The sequence below is a fragment of the Phyllobates terribilis genome, unplaced genomic scaffold (assembly GCF_046119375.1).
Source record: "Phyllobates terribilis strain yellow unplaced genomic scaffold, ASM4611937v1 Scaffold_5__5_contigs__length_657084704, whole genome shotgun sequence".
NCBI lineage: Eukaryota > Metazoa > Chordata > Amphibia > Anura > Dendrobatidae > Phyllobates > Phyllobates terribilis.
The window spans coordinates 597409093-597435005 of NW_027362765.1; the positions used below are offsets into that span (position 1 = coordinate 597409093).

At 40.6% G+C, this 25913-nt stretch overlaps 2 protein-coding genes across 3 annotated transcripts in view; one reads left to right on the forward strand and one right to left on the reverse strand.

Moving 5' to 3' along the window:
- Positions 1–7176, forward strand: part of PLAC9 (placenta associated 9) — a 40915-nt gene extending 33739 nt beyond the window's left edge. Inside the window, exon 5 of the mRNA XM_073686014.1 lies at positions 6234–7176. The gene's annotated coding sequence lies outside the window, so the exon portion shown is untranslated. The remainder of the gene's footprint in view (positions 1–6233) is intronic.
- ANXA11 (annexin A11) overlaps positions 1–25913 on the reverse strand; it is a 73419-nt gene that overhangs the window by 3750 nt on the left and 43756 nt on the right. For both annotated transcript variants that reach the window (XM_073686012.1, XM_073686013.1), the window contains exons 7-13: positions 19364–19477; positions 19193–19283; positions 15019–15098; positions 13288–13344; positions 13063–13156; positions 9440–9535; positions 4559–4617 (exon numbers count right to left, since the gene is read on the reverse strand). In XM_073686012.1, the coding sequence (XP_073542113.1) occupies positions 4559–4617; positions 9440–9535; positions 13063–13156; positions 13288–13344; positions 15019–15098; positions 19193–19283; positions 19364–19477 (591 nt within the window). The remainder of the gene's footprint in view (positions 1–4558; positions 4618–9439; positions 9536–13062; positions 13157–13287; positions 13345–15018; positions 15099–19192; positions 19284–19363; positions 19478–25913) is intronic.

Here is a 25913-nt window from a genome sequence, read left to right on the forward strand (position 1 = left end):
GCCCCATACATCTCCAAACTAATTCCCCTGATACCGTCCCACAAATAATCTACTATTTTCACAAGACCTCAGTGTTTCCTTTGCACTTGTATGCTCCTTCCACAACTGTCTCCAGTTCCTCAGCACATCAGACTGTTTTCCACAATCAAAGCCTTCAGACGTAACCTGAAAACTCATCTCCTCAAAGAAAGCCTACAACTTGCCACCTCATTGACAAACCTTTAATCTACTCTCTCTTTTGCCAAAACTAACTAGATTGCAAGCCTATGAGGGCAGGGTCCTTTCGACTTCTGTTCCATTCTGTCACTGTTAGTTTGTTTATTGTACTTGTATTTTATATATGTATGTAATTCCTGATCACATGAACAGCAACATGGAAATAATGTTACCAGCACTACTGATGCAGGATAATACAAATAAAAGATGGGTACCTGGTCACCAGTACATATTAAAAAGATCCAACTCTGCACTTGCCTGAACAACTTTAGCTAAGTTTTCTACTTTATGTATGAGGAAAATGTTTCATTGCAAACTTCTTCATGCACTAAACATTTGCTGGAAGAATGCACTCCCTGCATAGTGTCAGAAACATATGGTGGAGAGATGGCTCAGGAGAAGGGTCAATAGGAAGAAAAGCTAAGACTCTTGGAACACAACTTTTCAAGCTTAACCTTCCTCTTGTGTTAGCTTTCTGCTACTCTTTCTTATGTTAACGGGTCAGTTTTGACCCGTGTCTTAAATCACCCCTAGGATACCCTAAAAACAGTTATTTATGATCCAATTTGTTTCTTACCTCTTAGTTACCTTGTTAGGGTTTCCCATCCATGGAAGGATTGATTTTAATATTTTTGGTGTGGCCCCCTGGGCCTTTCATTTGAGAGCATACCCTTCATTTTCAATATAAAAATATTGTCAAATGAACCTCAAGAGAATAATATAAACTTAAAAAAGTTTGTTATATTACCTGACTATTACTGAAGGGTTTTAGAACACATTTCTTAAATGTAAAAAAAAAGTATACATATATATATTTTATATTATTAACTCTAGTAACATCTATGGTGTTAAAGGGTCAATTTTTTAGACCCATATCTAACTACTTTATGAAAAAGGCAAAAAACAGATTTTTTTTTTTTATAGAACTTTAATACAAATAAAAGATGAAAATTATATTAACATTAACCCTTTCGCAACCTTGGGTTTTGTCGTTTTTGCTTTTTCGTTTTTTACTGTTTTGATCGCCCGTTATTGCATTTTATTGCAATTTTGCGGCGACCAAAAAACGTAATTCTGGCGTTTAGAATTTTTTTCTCGTTACGCCGTTTACCGATCGGATTAATTCTTCTTTTATATTGATAGATCGGGAGATTCTGAACGCGGCGATACCAAATATGTGTATGTGGGGTTTATTTTTTATTATTTTATTTTGAATGGGGCAAAAGGGGGGTGATTTAAACTTTTATATTTTTTTAAAAACTTTTTTTTTTCACTTGCTGCATGCTTCAATAGTCTCCATAGGAGACTAGAAGCAGCAGTTGTCTGATCGGCTCTGCTACATACAGGGGACCAGCAGATCCCCTGCATATAGCAGAATTGGTCCTGTGCTATGAGCGCCGACCACTAGGTGGCGCTCACAGCGAGCAGATCATGACAACCACAGGCGTCTGCTGCAGACCCTGGGTTGTCATGCACGCCCATCGGCGACCCGCGATCACGTGACGGGGTCGCCGGTGGGCGGGGCTTAGGACGCGCTTCCAGGAAGCGCGCGTTAAATGCCGCTGTCGGAGATTGACAGCGGCATTTAACAGGTTGACAGCCGCGGGAGGATCGCAATTCCACCCGCAGCTGTTGCGGGCACATATCAGCTGTAAGAATCAGCTGACATGTGCTCGGTTCAGTGAGGGCTCAGCGCAGCAGCCCTCACTGAACGGGCAGTACGCAAATTTGCGTACTAATACGGCATGGGCTCTAAAGGGGTTCATAGCAATAATAATAAAAAGTAGCTTTTCTAGGTCAAACAAACAAACAACAATCAATCAAGCAAATCAACAGAAATCAAGTACTAGTTTTTAGATGCATGTGTGGCAAAAAGTGACACTTTTTGTGTGTTCTTTGCAGAGGTATTTTTTGCAGCCGAAGCACGATGTGTGTCTTTCTGTCCTTATTGCTAGGGCAGACCTGACAACTCTTTCTTTTAGAATCAGGTGGTCTCACTGGGGTTGTGGCTGTTGTGGTTGATGTTGAGGCAGGCCTGGTTGAGGAGGATGCTGGTGATGACGCTCTTTGTGTTGCTGTGGGTGTGGACGAAGCACTTGTTGAGCTCTGGAGTTGTCGGACCAAGGCTGCAGCGGCTGGGTCTCGGGGCACTCGTTCCCTTTGGTCAATGTGCGCCTTGACAAGGGATCTTCCTAGTTCCTCAAGAAACATCCTCCGCTTGTGTTTTTTCTTTGAATTCCATCCTTGGTGAATGTGGGTCCACAACACAAATGAATTGCATGCTGACACATCAAGGATGTTGTAAAATACAACCATTGGCCATCTCCTAGTCATTCGCTGGCAAGTGTAGGTGGCAGTCAGCTTGTCCACTCCTCCTTTGTTTTTGTTATAGTCCAGGATGATTCTGGGCTTTATGTCACTTCCTGATGACACAGCTGCATCTTTGTGAAGTGTGGACATCAGTACCACATTCCGTGGTTTTTTGGGGCAGTATGAAACAGCAGTGGTGGTGTCTGTAAACACAAACTTTGAGGAAAGTGGAGCCCTGTCCTTCATCTGCAACAATTCAGCGGGCAGCTCAGGTTTGGTTTTTTTCACTGTGCCCAACATGGTGATTTTCCTCCTGAGAAGTTCTTGTCCAAGGTCATAGCTGGTAAAAAAAATTGTCACAAGTAATGTTGTGACCCTGCAGTCCAGTAGTCATATCGAGGACTACAAGTTTTCCTTGTTTTTTTTCAGGGATGCCGCTTGCAGACTTGCCTGTATAAATCTGTAGATTTCATGCATAGCTAGTTTTTGCATCACAGGCTGCCCAAATTTTTATGCCGTATTTGCCTGGCTTACTTGGCATGTATTGCCGGAAGGGGCATTTTCCGCGGAAAGGGAGAAAACGTTCGTCTACTGTCACCTCTGGCCCTGGGTTGAACATCAGTGGAAGGAGCTGCACCCATTTCTCCCAAACATCCCTGATGGGAGCAAGTTTGTCAGATTTTGCTCTGGTGTCTCTGTTGTCAAATCTGAGGACTCTTGATATCATTTGAATATTTTGAAGTGACATTGTTGCCCGGAAAATATTCCTGCCTGTCGATGCGTCCCAGAGACTATCAGTGGCCTCATTGCAGGATTTGTACACTTCAGCAAAGAGAAGAACACCAATGTAGGCATCCAGGACATCATCATGAAGGTCATTCCACATGTTGCCGTGGACTTTTTTTCCTTCAAGGTTTGTCATAGCAATAATGACTTTTTTTTTATTGACAATGGCATAAACAGATCAAAACATGACTCGATGTCACAGCAAACCTTGTGATCCCAGGGGTTATTTTTATGACATTTGCAGCATCTGCCCTGCCATGTACATCTGGAGGTACTGAGCTCCAACTGATCTTGCCACTTTTGGATTTGAATCTTTCAGCGGGAGCAGCTTCAGCACCAGTGACCTCCTCATCAGACTGATCAGAACTGTCTGTGTCTTCCGGTTGATACTCCACATCATCTTCCTCCTCAGAAACCTGTTCATCTGTATCAGTTTGCTGCTGTGTGTCCTCTGATTCATTATCATCTAAGATATAATCCAGAATTTGGCTTACATCAAATCTTCTCCTCATTGTTGCATGTGTAAACTGGAGATGTATACTCTGCAAAGTACCAACTCTAAGCTGATTTGGCCATACATGCCTGGACATGTCCCTAACTCAAGTTGTTGGAGGTAGAGCTGGCTGTGGGCTGATGGTTTATATTGTGTTTATGAGTTCAGTTTTGGGACTTATTATTGTTTTTTTACTCTTATATTAGACCTGGGTCAAAATTGACCCCAACAACACAAATGTTATAATTTTAATAAGAGCATTTTTACAATTTAGTAAAATAGTTTTATTTATCGTATTTTGTTTAAAAATAAATTCCTGAAAAAGTCAAAAAGTCTTGATGCAATAAACAAATGTATGTAGCATTTGTATGCATTTAAAACCTAAAACGGGTCGGTCACGACCCTAACACAAGAGGAAGGTTAAAGAAAAAGTCTGAGTATTGTACAAAAATAGTAGGAAAATATAATTAAGAACTATACAAATTTAGCATCATCGCTGTTTTTTTTTTTCCATCCTCCCAAAAAATTATTAATATACTCCATGTTATCAATTAAGGTGCCATTAAAAATACAATTCATCCTGAAAAAAAACAACAAAAAACTAACCCTCATCCAGCTAAGGTGACAAAAAAAAGTCATCAGTCCCGAATGTGGTAAAGAAATTTTCCTGTATCATCCCATATGTGGCTTTTGTCTGAGTGTTTTCTGATGGATGCAAGTACAGTACATGCAGAGAATACCTCATACACTTACCTTCATCGCTTTGTAGAGACGTTCCGCAAAGAAAGCGGAGGTGTTTTTAAGACATTTTACTGAAAAACACAAGGTACAGAACAAAGTAAATGTCAGTCTAGTTCTGAAACGATGGGGCAAGATTTAGTATTACTATCTGAGATAGCATAGAGATGAGGCGGACTGAAGATGCTCCAAAATGATCAGTGTGTGATAGTGAGTGTAATGTCAAATGTGTCAACTACTAACACCACATCTTGATTGGCTTACTATATTCAATATTTTGAAAGAAAAAAAAAAAACATTTTTATAGTTGGTTAAATGCAAAATATGACATTTGGAAATGACCAAACTAATCACATTAATGCTAGCTTAAAAAGAGTAATTCTTATTTCATTCATCAATGTTACATGAAAATAATCAACTTTGTAATATATCTTATCAGAGAAATCTGCTTCTTTCTCTGCCAGAACTGATAATTTAGTCTCAATATTCTCAATTCACAGGTAAAATGTGTTTTTAGTGTAGACAGAATATTACATTACTGAGACAGAGGAGGGAGAGAGGAAGAGCAGGGAGGAGCTAGAGGCAGAGCTCCTCCAACCTTCTCCTCCTCCTTTCTACATAGAATCTGATCAGCAACAACGCCATCTCCTATCCCTGTAAGGCTGTGTGCCCACGATGCGTTTTTTAAGCGTTTCCGCAGCGACAAAAACGCTGCAGAAACGCTTAAACGCATGTTCCCCAATGATAATCCGCATGTGCTGTGCACATGCTGCGGAAGTTTCCGCTGCGGATTATCATTGCGGAAGAAAACGCAGTACTACCAATTATTTTGCGTAAGTGCTGCGTTTTCGCCGCCATTGACTTGCATTTGAACGCATCGATTACGCATCACTGTATATGCAGATGCGCATTCCATGCGTTCTAATGTGCGGATGGTACCCAGGTCTAGAGAGGAGGAGACTCTCCTCCGGACCCAGGTACCATAGAAAACTGTAAAAAAAAAAAAAAAAAAAAGAATAAAATAAAAAATATATATATACTTACCTTCTGGCGGCCCCCGATGCGCTCGTCCTCCTCTCATGCCGGCAGTTCGCGATGGACTGAAGGACCTGCACTGACGTCATAGTCATGTGACGGGTCACGCGACGCTGACGTCGGCAGGTCCTTCAGTGTAACGCGATCTGCCGGCAGCCAGGACGGTGAAGCAAGACTCCGGGGGCCATCGGAAGGTAAGTATATATTTATTTTTTGACATTCTCTCGGGTCACACTATATAAATCCATGCTGTTTGCATGGATTTATATAGTGTGACCAAGTTGACAAGCACTTTCCAAGTGATGCTGAAATCGCTTGGAAAGCGCTTAACAACCCGCATGCGGAAATGCATGTGAAGAACACTTCACATCCGCATGTCCCTGGCAGGAAAACGCATGTACAATCTGCATGTACAATCCGCATGCGTTTTTTCGGCCAGGGAGATGCAAAAACGCTCAGGAAAAATCGGGAGCATTTCTGCATCGTGGGCACATAGCCTAAGAAACATTCTAACTACACTGAAAACACATTTTACCTCTGCACTGAGAATTTTGTGACTAAATTATAAGTTGTGACAGAGAAAGAAGCAGATTTCTCTGATAAATGTGCACCGATGAGCAAAAGGGTAACAATGTTTTGAACTTTTCACTTTCAGGTTCCATATCCATACTTCATGGTCAATTTCTTCGCCAATCTCGACATATCTTCGGGTTGCTGTCCTGCTGGAACACCGTTGTCCTTTTCATACCCATAGTACTCGAGTGTACTAAGTAACTCATCTTATGGGATACTCACATATAGCTCAGCATTGAGACCACCATTGATCCTGGTCAAGTATCCAACACCTTTGGCTGTGAAGCAACCCAATATCATCAGGGTTCCTCCACCGAACTTTAATCAATTAGCCCCCTTTTCCCTGGTTTCTTCCAGACCCATTTTCACCCATCAGAGCCTAGTCTACTGACGTCTGTCTCATCGCTCCAGATCATTCATTTCCAATCTTCTATTGTCCACTTTTCAAATTCGAGCCACCACTTCCGTATGACAATACTGAAGTCGAGGCTTCTTCACATTTTTTCGGGCCACCATTTCAGACTTGTGTAACGTGCGTCGCACGATGCTTGCATGGTTGTCTGTGATCTCACCATTATGAAGCATACGAGCCACCTCCACTGTCATGTTTGTCACGCCAGAACTGATAAGACATTGTGATGAGCTGACTTGAGGACTCCGATATTTTGCCTGGACATCCACCTCTTGGCTTTTGAATGGATGGACGGACTTCACTTCGTATTCTTCCAACCGTAATGGCACTCACATGATGTAGTTTGGCAATTTTCTTGGCAGAGAGACTGCTATCTATGTGCTGGATGATGCAGTTTCTCTTTTCTTGGGAAATCTGCATGACTGCTCCTCGATTCGAATCAGTGACCTTTCGCTTTGGAATCAACCTAATAACACACTGAGCTATTAGGGAATGTGACAACAGGTAGTAATTTGTATCCTAAAATGTTCTAATGTATATCGTACTGACCGGTCATGTAGGAATGTATGGGAATACACCTGCAAAATTATACTGTTATATTGTAATTCAGGTCTGTGTTCTGCTGCTGTGTTATACTGTAATTTCCCTCGGGATCAATAAAGTGTATTGTATTTGTAGTATACAGGAAGAAAAAAAGTTTTCCACCATTATTAGCAAAAAAGTAACAATGCAGTGACATGACATGAATCTGCATAACTAATCATATGCTAAATAGCTGCAAGTCAAATTTATGTATGAGATAGCCAAGATAATTGTCTATAAAATGATGGTAGTCTCACGTTTGAAGCAGTAGTGCATGGTGAGATATGGAGCCAGAAATTTAAAAGTTCAAAATATTGTTACCCTTTTGCTCGTCAGTGTATTAGAAAGTTGATTATTTTCATGTGTACTATTGATTGATGAAAAAATTATGAAAAAAATATCTTTTTAACTATTTATTTTAATAACAGTAAATGTTAGAAAGGACAAAATTCCGAGTGAGATATCAGGTGACACTATGGTTTAAAATCCCCAAAGGAAAGTAATACAATAAATCTATTAATCAAAGGTATTTTAGGGTATTTCTACATGGGTCAGATAAGCATTTGGGCAAAATGGGTTATGGAGAAGAGCAGCTATCACAGAATGCAATGGAACATGCCCTCCAATGCCACTAGCAGAACATCAAATTCAATTTTGGGAATTTGATATATCTGCAACTGTTGTGCTCTATTATTGAAATCCCTGCCAATAATGTAATCCGCTGATAGCTATATAAAAAATAATTCAATAATGTACTAAATAACTCTAATATAATGCTACGTATTTCTCTAACTTTAGAAAGTTTGAGAATTTGAGATCTACAAGTTTAAAATTGTTTCTACAATGGAATGAATTACAGTTCTCGGAGTCAGGTCATTTTTAAGTCATTGCTGTACTAGAAGGGCTAACAGACATGAGATGGAAAAGTAGAGTTTGAAGATTAGGAGCATGTAAATGACACAACACAGCAACCATACATGCAGAGAAATGTACACCGTCACAGAACACAATGGATCTTTGCAATATTGTCAATGGCATCTGGATGCTATAGGCAATCTAAGAATTACCAGACATCATCTGGAGGCTAATATGTGATTAAAGCAAGAGAGAGATTACCAGCATTAGCATCAAAAGACAAGTTATACACTGACACCATACATATAAGCAGAAAAATACTGAACAATGTAGGAAGCCTGCAGGGTATGTGTAATGCTTGGCCTTGCCTCGGGTGTCACTACAATGCAAATGCACTGAAGTGTGGTCTGTATTAATTATTGATGGAAGAGGCCGTCACAGTGCCCATCAGTACACTGAAACGGCCTCTGCAGCTAGTCCATTTATAGGAAACACATTGTGAACAAAAGGTAAGGCATAAGAGGGTGTGCAAGGAAACAACATATGAAAAATATTCAGTTTTTTGTAATGAATTTCTTGATAAAACATAAGTGTTCAATTCACAAAACTAAAGTAAATATCCCTTTTATTCTGGACAATTTTGTATTACCAGCCAATCATGATTTCGGAATATTTTAGCATTTATTGAACACCTGTTATGAGAAAGGTATAAACAAGCATGCAAAATACCAAGATGTGTAACTTGGATACTTCGGGGAATCTGTATCAATCTGTCACTTATGGCAAGTAAAAGAGGTAAAAAACGAGCCCTCATATGGCTATATCAACGTCCTATAAGAAACGAGCCCTCATATGGCTATATCAACGTCCTATAAGAAACGAGCCCTCAAATGGCTATATTAACGTCCTATAAGAAACGAGCCCTCATATGGCTATATTAACGTCCTATAAGAAACGAGCCCTCATATGGCTATATTAACGTCCTATAAGAAACGAGCCCTCATATGGCTATATTAACGTCCTATAAGAAACGAGCCCTCAAATGGCTATATTAACGTCCTATAAGAAACGAGCCCTCATATGGCTATATTAACGTCCTATAAGAAACGAGCCCTCAAATGGCTACATCAACGGAAAAAAAAATAATAAAAAAAATGTTATGGCTCTTGGTCAAAGGAGAGGAAAAAAATAAATGTGCATTCCCATGGTGGGAATACTGCAAAATCAGGTGGTGTAAATGCACCTTTACGCTGTACCACTTAACCTGCCAACTGACCATGAAGGCTGAAGTGTACAGTACCCCAAAATCTGCTTTGTGGGGGCTGTTTAGTTGCCCCACTAATAGTTCACGGACATCTGTAGATTACAGGCACCTTTGTATGGGTTTTTTCAGGCATTGATCTCCAAATACCTAGTGTGCTTAACAATAAGGCACTTACCCACTGCTAGCATGCCTCTCTCCAGATCCCCAGACATTTCACGGCAGATACTCTTCTCCAAGTCCCGATTACACATTCTCTGGTACTCAGAGAAAACTAAAAGGCATGAAATCACATGTAAGAAACAAAATGTAAAATACACATCTGATATTAACTGTATAATGCATTACTAAGCCAGGTATAAATATAATATTATGTTTATTTATGATAAAATGTTTATATTACATTGCTCCCCAAAGCCTCCAGGTACATACCGTATTTTTCGGACTATAAGAAGCACTTTTTTCTTCCAAAATTTTGGAGGAAAGTGGGGGGTGCGTCTTATAGTCCGATATACATAAATACTGTGGCTGTGGGTTGTGGGTGATGTGGGGGAAGCGACAGTGGCGGAGGAGGGGTGCACAGGAGGCAGCAGCCGCCTGCTGCAGCCTACACTGTGCCCGCTACTAAAGAAAATTAATATTCACTGCTCCCCACGCCCATGGGCGTGGAGAGCAGTGAATATTCATTTTCCTTAATAACCGGCACTGTGCCCGCAGCGCGGCTCCTGGTATGTATGGCACCCTTCATCCTGGTATGTATGACACCCTTCAACCCGGTATGTATGGCATACAGCGTGACGGGGATCAGGGTGTGCCAAGCATACCAGGATGAGGGGGCCATACATACAGGGATGAAGGGGGCCATGCATACAAGTATGAGGGGGGCCATGCAAATTGGGATGAGGGGGGCCATACATACAGGGATGAGGGGGCCATACATACAGGGATGAGGGTGGCCATACATACAGGGATGAGGGTGGCCATACATACAGGGATGAGGGGGACTATACATTCAGGGATGAGGGGGACTATACATTCAGGGATGAGGGGGACTATACATTCAGGGATGAAGGGGCCATACATAGCAGGATGAGGGGGGCCATACATACCAGGAAGAGGGATGAAGGTGTTATACATACCAGGATGGGTGTGAGGGGGGCCGTACATACCAGGATGAAGGGTGCCATACATAGCAGGAAGAGGCACGAGGGGGCCATGCATACCAGGATGGGGGATTGGGGTGCCATGCATACCAGGATGGGGGATGAGGGCCACGTATAACAGGAAGGAGAGGGCCATATATACAAGGATGGGGGATATTAACAGAATTGGGGGACATTACCCCTATAACAGTGTCAGCAGCAGACCCCCTCCCCCTTAACAGGGCATCATGACCACCTTTTTTGCTTAAATTTTTTTTTCCATTTTCCTCCTCTAAAACCTAGGTGCGTCTTATAGTCCGAAAAATAAGGTAGTTAGTGTCATTTATCACGTTTTGTCACTTTTTCCTGTTATAAACTCTAAAATGTTTATGTGAGCAGACATTATCTCTAGGTGGGGGCTATTAGTACGGAATTTCTAAAGCAGAACATAAATGATTTCTTTGTAAAATAATCAATTTAGAAATATGTATCTTTAACAAGATATAAATGACACTAATCATATTAATAATAAATGTTTCTAATGAAAACATTGAATAATATCACCTATTAACAAGACAGGTGATAATGTTTGACTAGTGGTTGTCCGACCAATGTGACCTCCTCTGATCAAGAGCATGATCACAACCTTATCTGTTTCAATGGAGAAGTGGTTCTACATGTGCACTGCTTATGGGACCGATGGAGAAAGGCAAGGACATACAGAGCTATCATGTATAAGGCTGATCTAGGAACAACACTTTTAATCACATAGAGCACCGTTATATGGAGATCTTACAATCACTGCTAGTCTCCTTCCCCACAATGCAAGATCTCCAATAACTGCATCCACTGTGTTAGATATTGTAGGGTGCAGGGTGTGTAGTTGATTATACAGATGGTTTGCAATAAAGGGGGTCGAGATGCGGAAGAACAAGACAAGCAAACCTTCAAAACATTTCTGCACAGGAGTTCAGGTTTTACCTATATCCAACACTATAAAATAAACGGAACAGACAAATCTATTTATCCTCTGTCTGATCTAATGTAACCATGCTGTGAGCATTTAGAAACATTCAAGGTGCCAAAATACTCTCAGAATTAGCTATGCTAATCTATTTGACTGATGATCCATCCCTTTGCCTCTCTTCAAATCCCTTCATTGTCTCCCAATTTCCCTAAAGTATCCAGTTCAAACTATTAACATTGACCTACAAAGCCATCCATAATCTGTCTCCCCACCATACATCTCTGAACTATTCTCTTGATATCTTACCACACGTAATCTCCGGTCCTCCCAAGACCGCCCCCTCTCCTCCATACTTCTACATTCTTCATCCAATCACCTCCAAGACTTTTCCCGAGTATCCCCCATCCTCTGGAATTCTGTGCCTCAACACGTCCAATTATCAACCACATTCAGAACTTTTAGACAGAACTTGAAAACGCATCTGTTCAATAAAGCTTACAGCCTGCAATGACCCTCTTCCACCTGACCACCACCGGAGCAGCCGCAACCCCCACTATTCCACCATCTCCTTCCTCATTATCCTGTAGGCTATAAGCCCACCAGGGCAGGGCCCTCTCCGCTCTGTACCAGTCTGTCATTGTTAGTTTGTTCACTGTAATTTATATCTGTATCTTGTATGTATCTCCCTTCTCATGTACAGCACCATGGAATCAATGGTGCCCTAAAAATAAATAATAATTTAAATATAAGGCTTGGACTACACATTGACTTTGGCCACAACACAGGTCATGTGACCAAAAGATCGATGTATGCCGCTGCTACATCACACCATAATGCAAGTAAATGGGGTGGCATTTTGACCTGCAGAGTATCACAACAGCGACAACAAACTTGCAAAAAAACAACCATTTGATTGCGATCAGTGTGCCCAGTGCGTCGTATTATGAAGCAGATAAAAGCGATCTTTGGACGCATGAGCTGTTTTGTGGCCAAAGTCGCAGCATTGCCTTAGACCTTTAGGACAATTATGAAGTTTTTGTTCTAACAGAAACATAAGATGTGAATGAGCCGTAACAGATTAGCCATTAACTGCTACAGCCTGGTATGAATAACATGACCTGTGGGACCTGTAGATTTCTATCATGAACTGCATACTGCCGGTTTATGATTAATCTCATGGAGATGTCACAAATGCTTTCGATGAGAAAGTAACTTTGGAGTGTATTAATGATATTTTTCCCACTCATAACAAGATACCTAATCATACTACTTTTTTTCTAATCTGATTTATCTTGGGATTTCATATTTTTATTTCATTTTCAGCACATTATTACAGGGACAGTCATTTTGCCTAAACTGATTTCAGGATATTTTTTTTTAGAATGATATAAATAATTAAATCATGTAATTTTCTGACAATGTGTTCCCATATTCTACATTTTTTTTTATTAAAAAAAATTGTGATTTACTGGAAAAAAAAAAAGCAGCTTGCAGAGGACGGCTGATCTTCTGAATGGCATGTGGAAGAATTCTATATGGATTTCTCACAGTTTATATTGACATAAGAGACAACTTAAGAACAAAGCAAAGGAGGATATTAAGAGATTGTTTATTTCTACGTGTACGTTCTATACTTTGTGCTCCTTTAATAAATGCGATATCTAAGTAACAACACACAATGCATTCCATTACCTGCATTAAGGTGTGCCCTGCTGCGTGCGCACAGGATGGCGTTAAACTTAGACTCATCAGTTCCCAGGCGATTTTCTCCAGCTGCATACAACTCCTAGAAACACACGGTTGTTGACTACACACACAACATTATAAAAATCTTTGGGAGGTACGGCGCCAATCATAAGAGTTTGTAATGAGCGCTGCCTAACTCCGTGCATAATAACAAATCATCAATGTGCTCACCTGTACATCCCGCTGGACCAATGACATATCTACATTGCTGCTCTCATCTCGATTTCCCTGTAGAAAACAATTAAAATCAATTGAGGGAAATCTCGTCACAAAAGTGATCATAGTCTTTGGCAGTTTTACACTGTGTGCGATAAAACAGACACAAACATGATACCGGACTTTCAGACAGGACGGCCCTATGTTGGATGGTGCCCCGACATAAGCTGTGCTGTCATACAGTGCACATAATACATACAGCATTATTTCAAAGTAAATCTTGTTGCCTAAACAACAATAGTTTTAAAAAAAAACTACAAAGTGTAATAGTACATCCTGTAGTTGTAATACACAATAAAGTGCTGAGCAATAATGGCATATAGTGATGAAATAAATGCTGATATGCTGTGTTTAAATAATACTGCTATACAATCAACATTAACATTTTTAGTGATCACAAAACTCTGATTCCAGCAATCTTTTGCTGATGTATACCCTGTGTGACGGCAGAGTACATCAGCCACACAATAAGTCACCTATTCCTATCACCTGCTATACGTTTAGATAGTCAAATACATTTCAATGGAATCAAATTAGGCAATGTTACAGTTTAGCTGCTTTAATTGTAAAGAACCCCTTCCTATATTAATAATAAAGACACACTCCTCCACCCCTAAAAGCTGCACAGTTTTAGAAATGTATAAATCATGTGTTAAATCTTATTACAGCCCATGGATATATTTATACTTGTTAAAGGGAATCTGTCAGTAGAATCAACCCTCCTAAGCCGTCTATATGGGTATGCAGGTAGTAGGAAGCTGAATAAAATTATGCCTTAATATCTGTGATCCGATGTTATGTTCCAGAGACATCCATATTTTTCTTAATAAGCAAATGAGCTGATCAGGGCTATGGGCCGGACACTGATCTGCATGAGACTCCGCCTCCAGAGATTATTATAAGTGAAAGAAGGTGATACCAGTGTGAGACATGTAATGACTGATAGTCTGCTCTTCTGATCTCACTGCAGAGCTGTGAGTGATTACAACCAACATGTCTTCAGCTTTCTTTCGGAAGTAAGTGTGGGGAGTACAGCTGAGCTGGCTTCAGGGAAAGAGAGCTACAGCTGCCGATATGTTTGTAATGCAACAAACCTCCGCTCACCTGCACTCCCCTCCCCCAAATTAGCTGCCTATGAGATGGAGGCTGAAGAAATGTTAGTTGTAATCACACAGAGCACTGCAGTAGGATGAGAAGAGCAAACTGTCAGTCATTACATGTCTCACACGGTCAACACCCCCTTTTATTTAAAGTGAGCTCTAGAGGCAGAGTCTCATGCAGATCAGTATCCAAACCATAGATCTTAATAGCTCGTTTACATATTAAGAATAACGTGGATTTCTCTGAAATAAGACCTATTGCAGAATTTTATTAAGTTCCCTATGACCTGCATATCTGTATACACGGCTTAGGAGGGTTGATCCTACTGACAGATTCCCTTTAAATCTATCTCAATTCTGCCTGATTTTTGAATAGTCACCACATACACCAGTATCCAACCTAGCTGCACATCTCTGAACCCTCTTCTGCTCTTGTATATACTTCAATATGATGCCCTAAACGGTTTAACATTGTGTTATTTTCAGTTCCGCAGAATTTCTACTACCGTGATACATGAGAAACATGGGCAAAAACGTCAACAACATAAAAACATGTTGTCTTTTTAAGTGCACAGATGGAAATTACCTGACTAAGGGAAATCAGCAGTCTCTGGAAGTGTCCGGATGTGTCGCTCTTAATCGCTTGCTCCAGGGTCTTCTTAAACTCTGAGGGAACAACACAATGCATCATTTTCACTTTCTGAAGACAGACACAAGGCCAGTAAAATAACAGATCACCATTCTGTAAGAATGTTACTAAATTACTTACCTACGTGCTTTGTGCAAATAATATTAAGCAAATTTAGAATTGGGTGTTAAAGGAACCTAAGGGGTAACGTTTCTCCTTGTGGAGACTGACAAGCCAAGCCTGTCATGTCAGAGTAAGGAGACTTATACGCCATGCATGCTCCTCTATGAAATTAAACATACAAATTGCCTGTTCAGAGAGGAAGAGGACTAGAACTCTACTGTCACCTACTGGAAGCAGCAATCCTAAAAGTCAATATCAACCCTCTAACTAGTCTTGCCATATGACTTAGCATACCTGTCACATAATTAATGCAGCCCAAACAACAGGCAGCATGAAACAAAGCTTAGCAACACAACTGCCGCCAAGTATATCTCAATCTGAAGTGCCTGAGCTTCATAAAAATTATAGTTAGAAGACAGGTCTTTCGCCAGCCATGGAAGAGACCAGTCCAGAGGTGGGATTCAGGGGGTTCCCAGCGGTTCGGGGAATCAATTGTTAAAATTGCAGACGTTTCCCTGAACCGGCAGGAAGCAGTGCCCCGATCCAGTTCCTTGGCCCGTCAGTTCCAATTGAATGCACATTCAGCTGAAGTATATTGCGGTGCAGGAAGCCCTTCCTGCACCGCAATAGTTAAAATAGCCGCCAGCCTATCAGAGGCTGGCAGGTGACAACGGCATGCACGTCGCTGGTATTTGACGTCCCTGCCGTGCACCGGCCTGTCCGCGCCAACATTGAAACAGGAAGAGGATGCTGCTAGACCATGGACAGATAATAAGAGTCTTTTCTTATTTTATTTTCTTACTGAAGATAGCAATATTGGGGACCGACCAGGATATGGGACATATTAGGATCTGGATATGGGACATATGGTGAGCAGGATGAGGGACATGTGGGAACCAGGATGGATGACATATGGGACCCAGAATAAGAGACATCTGGGGACAAGGATGGCAGTCATTATTACAGGAAGGGCCCAGAATGGAAACATTAAATAAAGGGGCCATAATTACTGTAGGGGCCAATTAGGGGACATCATTACTACTGTAATATATTTTACTTTTGAGGGGACTATTTTCCATGGGAGGGAACAAAAGGGAGGTCCTGTTACTGTGCAGGACGGCACTATGTTGCTTTTTTGCCTTCATCTGGCGCAATGTAAAAGTCGGGGAAGAAAGTGGGGAATGTGCTCGAGAACCGACTAGTTATAGATAATTGTGTGTTATTTTCTGAAGATGAGTCCTGGCAGGAAGAAGTGATGGTGGTTAGCGCTGGATGAAGAAGAAAAGCGAAGATTAATGACTTCAACTAGAGACGTCACTGGTGAGTCAGTGTGTTACCTGTACACTATATACTATATACAGGGCTCCAGTGAATAATGTCACTGATGTTCCCTGTATTACCTGAACACTGATAATATATACAGAGCTCCTGTGTACAATGTCACTGGTGATCCCTGTATTACCTCTACAGTATACACTATATACAGAGCTTCTGTGTATAATGTTACTGGTGATCCCTGTATTACTTGTACACTATATACAAAGCTCCTGTGAATGTCACTGGTGATCCCTGTATTACTTGTACACTATATACAAAGCTCCTGTGAATGTCACTGGTGATCCCTGTATTACTTGTACACTATATACAAAGCTCCTGTGAATGTCACTGGTGATCCCTGTATTACCTCTACAGTATACACTATATACAGAGCTTCTGTGTATAATGTTACTGGTGATCCCTGTATTACTTGTACACTATATACAAAGCTCCTGTGAATGTCACTGGTGATCCCTGTATTACTTGTACACTATATACAAAGCTCCTGTGAATGTCACTGGTGATCCCTGTATTACTTGTACACTATATACAGAGCTCCTGTGTATAATGTCTCTGAAGATCCCTGTACATTATACGCTATATAGAGCTACTGTGTATAATATCACTGCATTACCTGTACACTATATACTATATACAGAGCTTGTGTATAATGGAATTCTCGGTAATATGGTAATATTGGTGTTATTAGTAATGTGTTTTAATTAATGATCAATTTTGCAGTATTCAGCCACTGTGAGGTGGTAATATGTGCTGCTATAATGGTGTGACGGTATTTTTCCCTAGTATGTGGTATTATTCAGTTACTAAGTGGGGGGATAATATCTGGCCTGGCCATGGTGTGGTGGTATTTCTCTCTAGTATGTGGTATTATTTGGTCACTATGTGGAGGCAATATGTAGTCTGGTCATTGTGGGATGTTATTTTGCACATAATTGCTGCTGAGGCCAGCGATTAGTTGCATCAGACAGTTGAGGTGCCAGATGGACAGATGGTCATCTTTTCCAATTTAAGCAGGGTTCCTTTAATACTAATTATCAAAACTTGTAGAAAACCCATTAACCCCTTCACAACCTTAGACATATCTATACGTCCTGGTTGGGAAGGACTTGCCAACCTTAGACATATGGATACATCATGGCGTCAAATTGTACAGTGTATTTTCTACTGTTACCCTCGTGGAAATGCAAAATTTGGGGCTAAAAGAACATTTTTGTGAGAAAAATGTGACTTTATTTTCACGGCTCTACGTTATAAACTTCTGTGAAGCACCTTGGGGTTCAAGGTGCTCACCACACATCTAGATACATTCCTTGAGGGGTCTAGCTTCCAAAATGGGGTCACTTGGGGGCGGGGGAGGGTTTCCACTGTTTAGGGGTTCTCCAAACGTGACATGGCTCTAGATTCCAGCCATTTTTACGGTGAAAAAGGCAAACGGTGCTCCTTCCCTTCTGAGCCCTGCCATGAACCTAAACCCCCACATATAGGGTATCGGGCATACTCAGGAGAAATTGCATAACAAATTTTGGGGTCCATTTTCTCCTGTTACACTTGTAAAAATAAAAAAATTGCAGCTAAAGTAACATTTTTGTGAAAAAAAGCTAAAATGTTATTTTTTTCCCTCCACATTGCAGTAATTCCTGTGAAGCACCTGACGGGTTGAATGTGGTTTTGAGAACTTTGAGGGGTGCAGTTTTTAGAATGGTGTCATTTTTGGGTATTTTCTGTCATATAGGCCCCCCAAAGTCACTTCAAATGTTATGTAGTCCCTAAAAAAAATGGTTTTGTAAATTTTGTTGGAAAAATGAGAAATCACTGGTCAATTATTAACCCTTCTAACTTCCTAACAAAAAAAAATTATGCTTCAAAAATTCTGCTGATGTAAAGTAGAGATGTGGGAAATGTTATAACCAATTTGTGTGACATGACTCTCTGATTTAAGGGAATAAAAATAAAGTTTGAAAATTGCGAAAGTTTCAGAATTTTTGCCAAATTTCCATTTTTTTCACAAACAAACAAAAGTCATTTTGAACAAATTTTACCACTATTATGAAGTACAATATGTCACAAAAAAAACAAAATGTCAGAATCAGATGGATAAGTTAAAGTGTTCCAGAGTTTTTACCATATAAAAAGTGACACTGGTCAGAATTGTAAAATTTGGCCAGGCCATTAAGACGAAAGCAGGCCTGGGGGATGAAGGGATTAAAACTATCCACCATATTAAGAAGTGACTGACAGTGACTGGGACAATGTGTGCTGGACAGTTTGGGGTAAGGTAGGGTAAGAAGTGTAAATCGCCTTTACTTTTAGTTACCGTTACTTGTGTTTTGTGGTTGAGGAAAATGTGTGCGAAAATGTGTGTGGCTGACAAAAAGGGGGTTTGACTTTAAAATGGGCGTGGTTTCATAACACAAACAGGGAACCCGTTGTTAAAAAATTGAATCCCACCCCTAGACCTGTTAATAATCAGGAGCGGCACTAGACTAGTCCGGTCTCCGACTATGGTACCCAACCTGATCTTTTAACTAAATGTTCTCTGAAATGCTGGAGCATTTCAGAGACAAATATACCTGGCTGAAATAGTGCAACCAATCTCTGATTCATGTTGCCCATGATTTTGGCAGTATGAATCGCGTGACAGATTTCCTTTACAGGACTGTGGTCAACTTACCCATTTTATACACTCTGTTGATTTCTAAAATTTCTGCATTGCTCCTAGATGCTAGGATCTCAATAAGACATTCTTCATCTGTCCCAGCACCCTGAGCAAATACAACAAAAAAAAAAGTTAGTGGCCATTCTTTTCTGATCATAATGTACTACTTTAACAGCACTCACTCACCTTAATTGCATCATGGATTTCTTGGGCATCATACATGCTCGGTGCTTTCATCATTGCTAAAATTGTTTTTTCAAAGTTCCCAGAAATTTCAGATTTCAGGTCCTTTATTAAATCCTAATACAAAAAGGAGGGAAAATCAGTTTTGTCAAAAAGTTTTGGGCACTCAAACGACCAAAGAAACAGAATTGCCAGTTCTTCAGATCCCAAGGAGGAACTAGAACTTGATTTGCCGGACACAGCAGTTATGACCTTCTGCAGGTATATTAGCGTATATAATGTCTGCATTACATGTGTATAAAGTCATCTATCTAATGATTCAGTGGCACCTGCTGAGCCCCAGTTTCAAAGAGTGATCAGTCAGGAGGGTGAATGAAACGGCCATGGAGATTGATAGCGGGTGGTGGTACGCTGAATGTCGCAGACACTTGTGGTTCAAACAGAAAATAAATAAATACTGGTATATCGCAAAGTTATGCAGGTGAATGGGGTCACACTGTTACATGACAAGCAAGTAACAAAAAGTCCGAACCTGTTGGAATTTTCTCAACTTGCATGTTGCAATGGCAGTACGTTGTGGTCAGGGCGACCCCATTCATCTACATTGTGCAGCAATGTAGCAGTGGCGCATGGTAATTTTTGGCCGTACAACTTATGTCATAACTAAAATGGCCAGCCTAATAGTGACTTCTATGCTTTCACCTTCATGACAGAGTGCAAAAAAGAAATGTAGAGGAAGAGGAAATAGTGCGGCACATAAAATTAAAAATCTTTTTTTAGAACATCTTTAAAACAAGTGGATCCATCCAAGAACCAGGTTAAAAAAACTGGAGCGTTTCTGGCACAACAGATGTCCTTAATCATGGTATGATTCTACTTGTTTTAGAGATGTTCTAATAAAGATGTTTCATTTCACCTGGTTGATGTCCCGCAATACTTCCTCTACATGTTTGGCTGTGCATCACCAGCGGGGTTCAGCACCCACTGACATCGGTCCTCTCAGCTCCCTATCCTCAGACAAGCGTGGTGAGCTCTCAATACTTCGCAAAACAAAAAGTTTAATAACAAAAAACGGAAATATTTTACGGCCAGGAAACCAATTTTACAGCCATATACAGTACAGACCAAAAGTTTGGACACACCTTCTCATTTAAAGATTTTTCTGTATTTTCATGACTATGAAAATTGTACATTCACACTGAAGGCATCAAGACTATGAATTAACACATGTGGAATTATATACTTAACAAAAAAGTGTGAAACAACTGAAAATATGTCTTATATTCTAGGTTCTTCAAAGTAGCCACCTTTTGCTTTGATGACTGCTTTGCACACTCTTGGCATTCTCTTGATGAGCTTCAAGAGGTGGTCACCGGAAATGGTTTCCAACAATCTTGAAGGAGTTCCCAGAGATGCTTAGCACTTGTTGGCCCTTTTGCCTTCTCTCTGTGGTCCAGCTCACCCCAAACCATCTCGATTGGGTTCAGGTCTGGTGACTGTGGAGGCCAGGTCATCTGGCGTAGCACCCCATCACTCTCCTTCTTGGTCAAATAGCCCTTACACAGCCTGGAGGTGTGTTTGGGGTCATTGTCCTGTTGAAAAATAAATGATGGTCCAACTAAACGCAAACCGGATGGAATAGCATGCCGCTGCAAGATGCTGTGGTAGCCATGCTGGTTCAGTACGCCTTCAATTTTGAATAAATCCCCAACAGTGTCACCAGCAAAGCACCCCCACACCATCACACCTCCTCCTCCATGCTTCACGGTGGGAACCAGGCATGTAGAGTCCATCCGTTCACCTTTTCTGCATCGCACAAAGACACGCTGGTTGGATCCAAAGATCTCAAATTTGGACTCATCAGACCAAAGCACAGATTTCCACTGGTCTAATGTTCATTCCTTGTGTTCTTTAGCCCAAACAAGTCTCTTCTGCTTGCTGCTTGTCCTTAGCAGTGGTTTCCTAGCAGCTATTTTACCATGAAGGCCTGCTGCACAAAGTCTCCTCTTAACAGTTGTTGTAGAGATGTGTCTGCTGCTAGAACTCTGTGTGGCATTGACCTGGTCTCTAATCTGAGCTGCTATTAACCTGCGATAAACTTGTCCTCAGAAGCAGAGGTGACTCTTGGTCTTCCTTTCTTGGGGCGGTCCTCATGTGAGCCAGTTTCTTTGTAGCGCTTGATGGTTTTTGCAACTGCACTTGGGGACACTTTCAAAGTTTGCCCAATTTTTCTTTCTTTCTTTACTTAGAATTTGTATTATGGCAAGAAAAAAGCAGCTAACGGTCTATTCAGTAGGACTATTAGCTGTGTATCCACCAGACTTCTGCACAACACAACTGATGGTCCCAACCCCATTTATAAGGCAAGAAATCCCACTTATTAAACCTGACAGGGCACACCTGTGAAGTGAAAACCATTTCCAGTGACTACCTCTTGAAGCTCATCAAGACAATGCCAAGAGTGTGCAAAGTAGTCAAAGCAAAAGGTGGCTACTTTGAAGAACCTAGAATATAAGACATATTTTCAGTTGTTTCACACTTTTTTGTTAAGTATATAATTCCACATGTGTTAATTCATAGTTTTGATGCCTTCAGTGTGAATATACAATTTTCATAGTCATGAAAATACAGAAAAATCTTTAAATGAGAAGGTGTGTCCAAACTTTTGGTCTGTACTGTATATGTGACAAATTTGGCGCAAACAAATCAGTCAAAATTTTGCAACCAAAAAACACACCGAATTCGCAGCAAGGACTGCATGTTTCATGCAGATTTTGTCGCATATATTGTTGTGGAATTGCCAGACTTCACTCCGTACATTGCAAGTGTGAAGTCTGAAAGAAATTACACCAATAGAATTGACATGCTTCGGAACGGAAAATCCAAACTACATGAATTTATGAGAGGATAATATCCACAAAGTATATATATGAGCTTTATTAAATCACATCAGCATTGCTGGTAATATATTAAAGGGGCTCACACAGCACATTCTTGCTACCCCAACTGACAGCAGCATGATGTACGGGCAGAGACCCTGATTTCAGCAATGTATCACTTACTGGGTTGCTTGCTCAGTGTTTTATCAGCAGGCGATTATCACTGGAGGACTAGTTGTCTTGGGCCATGCAGTTCTCCGGCACCCACCCCTGATTTGCAACTTTCTGTCTATGCACAGTTTGCACAGAAAGCTGCCAATCAGTGGTGTCGGTCGGATCACACAGAGTTCAGCATTCAGAGAACTGATGGATCTGCTGCAGATAAAACAGGGATTTTATCAAAACTTCAGGAATCAAACTAAATAAAACATCGCTGGACTCAAGGTCTCTGTCCCTACATCATGCTGCTCTCAGATTACATATCAAAAACCTAGTGACTACAAAATCTGCATGGCATTATGGCCACAATTCATCAAATCTTTTATGCCAGAATTCTGAAATGTTGATACATTTGTTCGTGTGACTGTGCCAGTGTTCTTTATGCCACAAATCTTACTCCAGTTTCTACCACTCTGCAAGCAGTCTGATTCATTAACCCCTTCACCCTGGGCCATTTTTTGTTTTTCCCTCCTCTTCTTCCAAGAGCCAGAACATTTTTATATTTCCATCAATGAGGGATTTTTTTTTTGCAGGATGAGTTGGACTTTTGAATGGCACCATTGATTTTATCATATAGTGTAGTGGAAAACGGAAAAAAAAAAATCCAAATGCAGTGAAATTGCAAAAAAGTGCAATTCCACAATACTTTTTTGGGGTTTTTGTTTACCATAGTCACTATATGGTAAAACTGACTTGTCCATATGATTCCCCAGGTCAGTATGAGTGCACAGATATCAAACATGTATAGTTTATTTTTTATTTAAGTGGTGAAAACAAATTCTGAAAAATTTGTGCGAAAAAAAGTTTAGCTTTTGTCGCCATTTTCTGAGACCCGTAATGTTTTCATTTTTTGGGATATGGAGCTGTATGAGCGCTTATTTATTGCACCCTGAGCTAAAATTTTTATTGATATCATTTTGGGGTAGATAAAATGTTTTGATCACCTCTTATTGCAATGTTGCAGTGACCAAAAAAAGCATAATTCTGGCGGTTCGATTTTTTTTCTCGTTGCGCCGTTTACCGATAGGATTAATTTATTTTATATTTTCATAGCTCGGACATTTCTGAACACAGCAATACCAAACGTGTATTTTTTTGTTTTGTTTTGTTTTCAATGTGGGCAAAAAGGGGGGTGATTTGAACTTGTGGTGGGTTTTTTTTTCTCTATATTTTCAAAAACTTTTTTTTTCACTTTTTATATTTTATTTAAATAGTATCCTTAGGATACTTGAAGCTGTGATCATCTGTGCTATACTGTACATAGCAGGGCTTCAGCACTGCTGTGTGTAGCAGAACTGACGATCTCCCATGAACACTGGCCACAAGCAGGAGTATGACAGGCACGGGGGTCTTCAGCAGAGGTGGTCTTCATGACAATCCATTGGAGCCCCATGATCACGTCTCAAGTGCGCCGATGGGTTGGAATAACACGTGTCCGGTCGGCGCGTGTTAAATCCTGCTGTTAGAGATTTACAGTTGAATTTAACAGGTTAACAGTCATGGGCGGAGTAATGCTCCACCCGCGACTGTTAAAGGCACATGACAGCTGATTAAATTGGCTGTCATGTGCGGGGAAAGATGCGGGCTCAGCATCGGAGCCTGCATAAAAATCATGGACATGACATATTATGTAAATATACGTTTAAGTCGTGAAGGGGTTAAAAGGCATTTGCATCAGGCACCTCAAACTCAACCATGACCCCTTATCAAGACTGGTGTGAAAACCACTGGTCTTGATGAATTAGGACTTACTGTACATGTGCATACAACGTAAGAGTGGTTTGACTGGTGAGAACAAGTGTGTAACCCCAACTTGTATGTGTGGTGAATTTTGATGCTTTTCTTCTGGTTACTATGACTGTGTAGGGACATGTATATGTGCACATGAATGTCTATTTATTTCTGTATTCTCAATGCACAAATACATATATGAAGTGCAGGTTATTATTCATTTTTATCTTTGTTTCCTAGCGACAAAATATTCCGCAGCACTGTGCAGAGAGTTTCACCATTCATATCAGTCTCTGTCCCCAGTGGTGTACAAATGACCTTACTTATTTTGGACACATTATAGGGCTATTAATGTTTTTGGAGCTTAAGAGGAAACTCACACAAAAACCAGTGAGTGAGAATATACTAATTCCATAGATATTGCCCTTGGTTGCATTTAAACCCTGGACTGCAGAGCAGCAACAGAGATGTAGCAGAGTTTTTCACTCAATAATTAGATAGTTTGTGGACTTTTCATTTTCTATAATCTATTGTAATAAATAAATATCTTTCCATATAGAAAGTACAACATTTTCTTAAGTTATGATCTCTTCTTGAAATTAACAGCTTGATAGAATTACAGGTAATAAACCACATATATTCTTATATTGAGGGGGCATAACTAATCTAGTAATGGTACAGCCTCCGGCTACATTCTCATGAGTATTTGGTGAGTTTTTGGTGTTGCAGATTTCCTGCAGCCTGTCTGCATCTAATAGTTGCATAGTTTAATGCATATTTTTACGTGTGTTTTTATCGCGGTTTTTGTCTCTTGTTGGTGTGTCATGTTCTATATAAAGCGGTTTTGTTTTTGCTATGTCCTGGTATTTGGCTTTGACTAAACCTTATTGATAGTCATATGCGGATAACATGCACTTTTAATGCTGCGGAAACACACTAAAAGCACATCCGTTTTTAACAGGCAGATTTTCAGCATCTAATGCAATTCTATAGGAAAATAAAACTCCCGTGTACCCGCAAGAGAAAATTTCATGTTGTCGATCTGAAACACGCACCACAGGTGAGTTGCCCACTGTGCTTTTATTTTGCACTGCATAAAGAGATTTCTAGAAATCCAATCCACTTTGCTGAACTTTAGCTGCATTTTTTGCTCAGAGAAAATAAGCCGCATCAAAATCTCATTGTGGGAACTTTGCTTTAAGCCCTGTTCGGGTATACCTCACACATCCACACCCAGCCACTCTCATTAGTCCATAAGAACTAAGTATCTCCTAACCACACCTGATAGCATGGTCAGTCAGGAATGGACCGCTCTCCATCTGTTCTGGTCAGGTAGTAGGGAAACATGTGGACTTAAATGGGTACCCACTTGTATAAAACCCATAATGATTTAAATCAGTGATCTCCAACCTTTCTTACCTTGAGAGCCACAGTCAGCTCTGAGAGAGGGTTGTGAGCCACATACAGAGCACCCGCAGGAAGTAACATCCAGTTCCCTTCTCCCCCAAAGTAGCGATACCCAGAGCCCAACTTACAGGTATAATGAACGCCAAAGCTTGCCCACAGAAATAACACCGAGGCAATGTACTTGCATCCGGGGGTTCCCATCTTTCCATATTCTTGCATGAAGCACTCCCCCCCCCCCCCCCCACACTGCCACTTCCAGAACCCTCTCTATATGGCATTATCATCCTTTGTCCAGTTTAGCACTTACTTAATTTTTC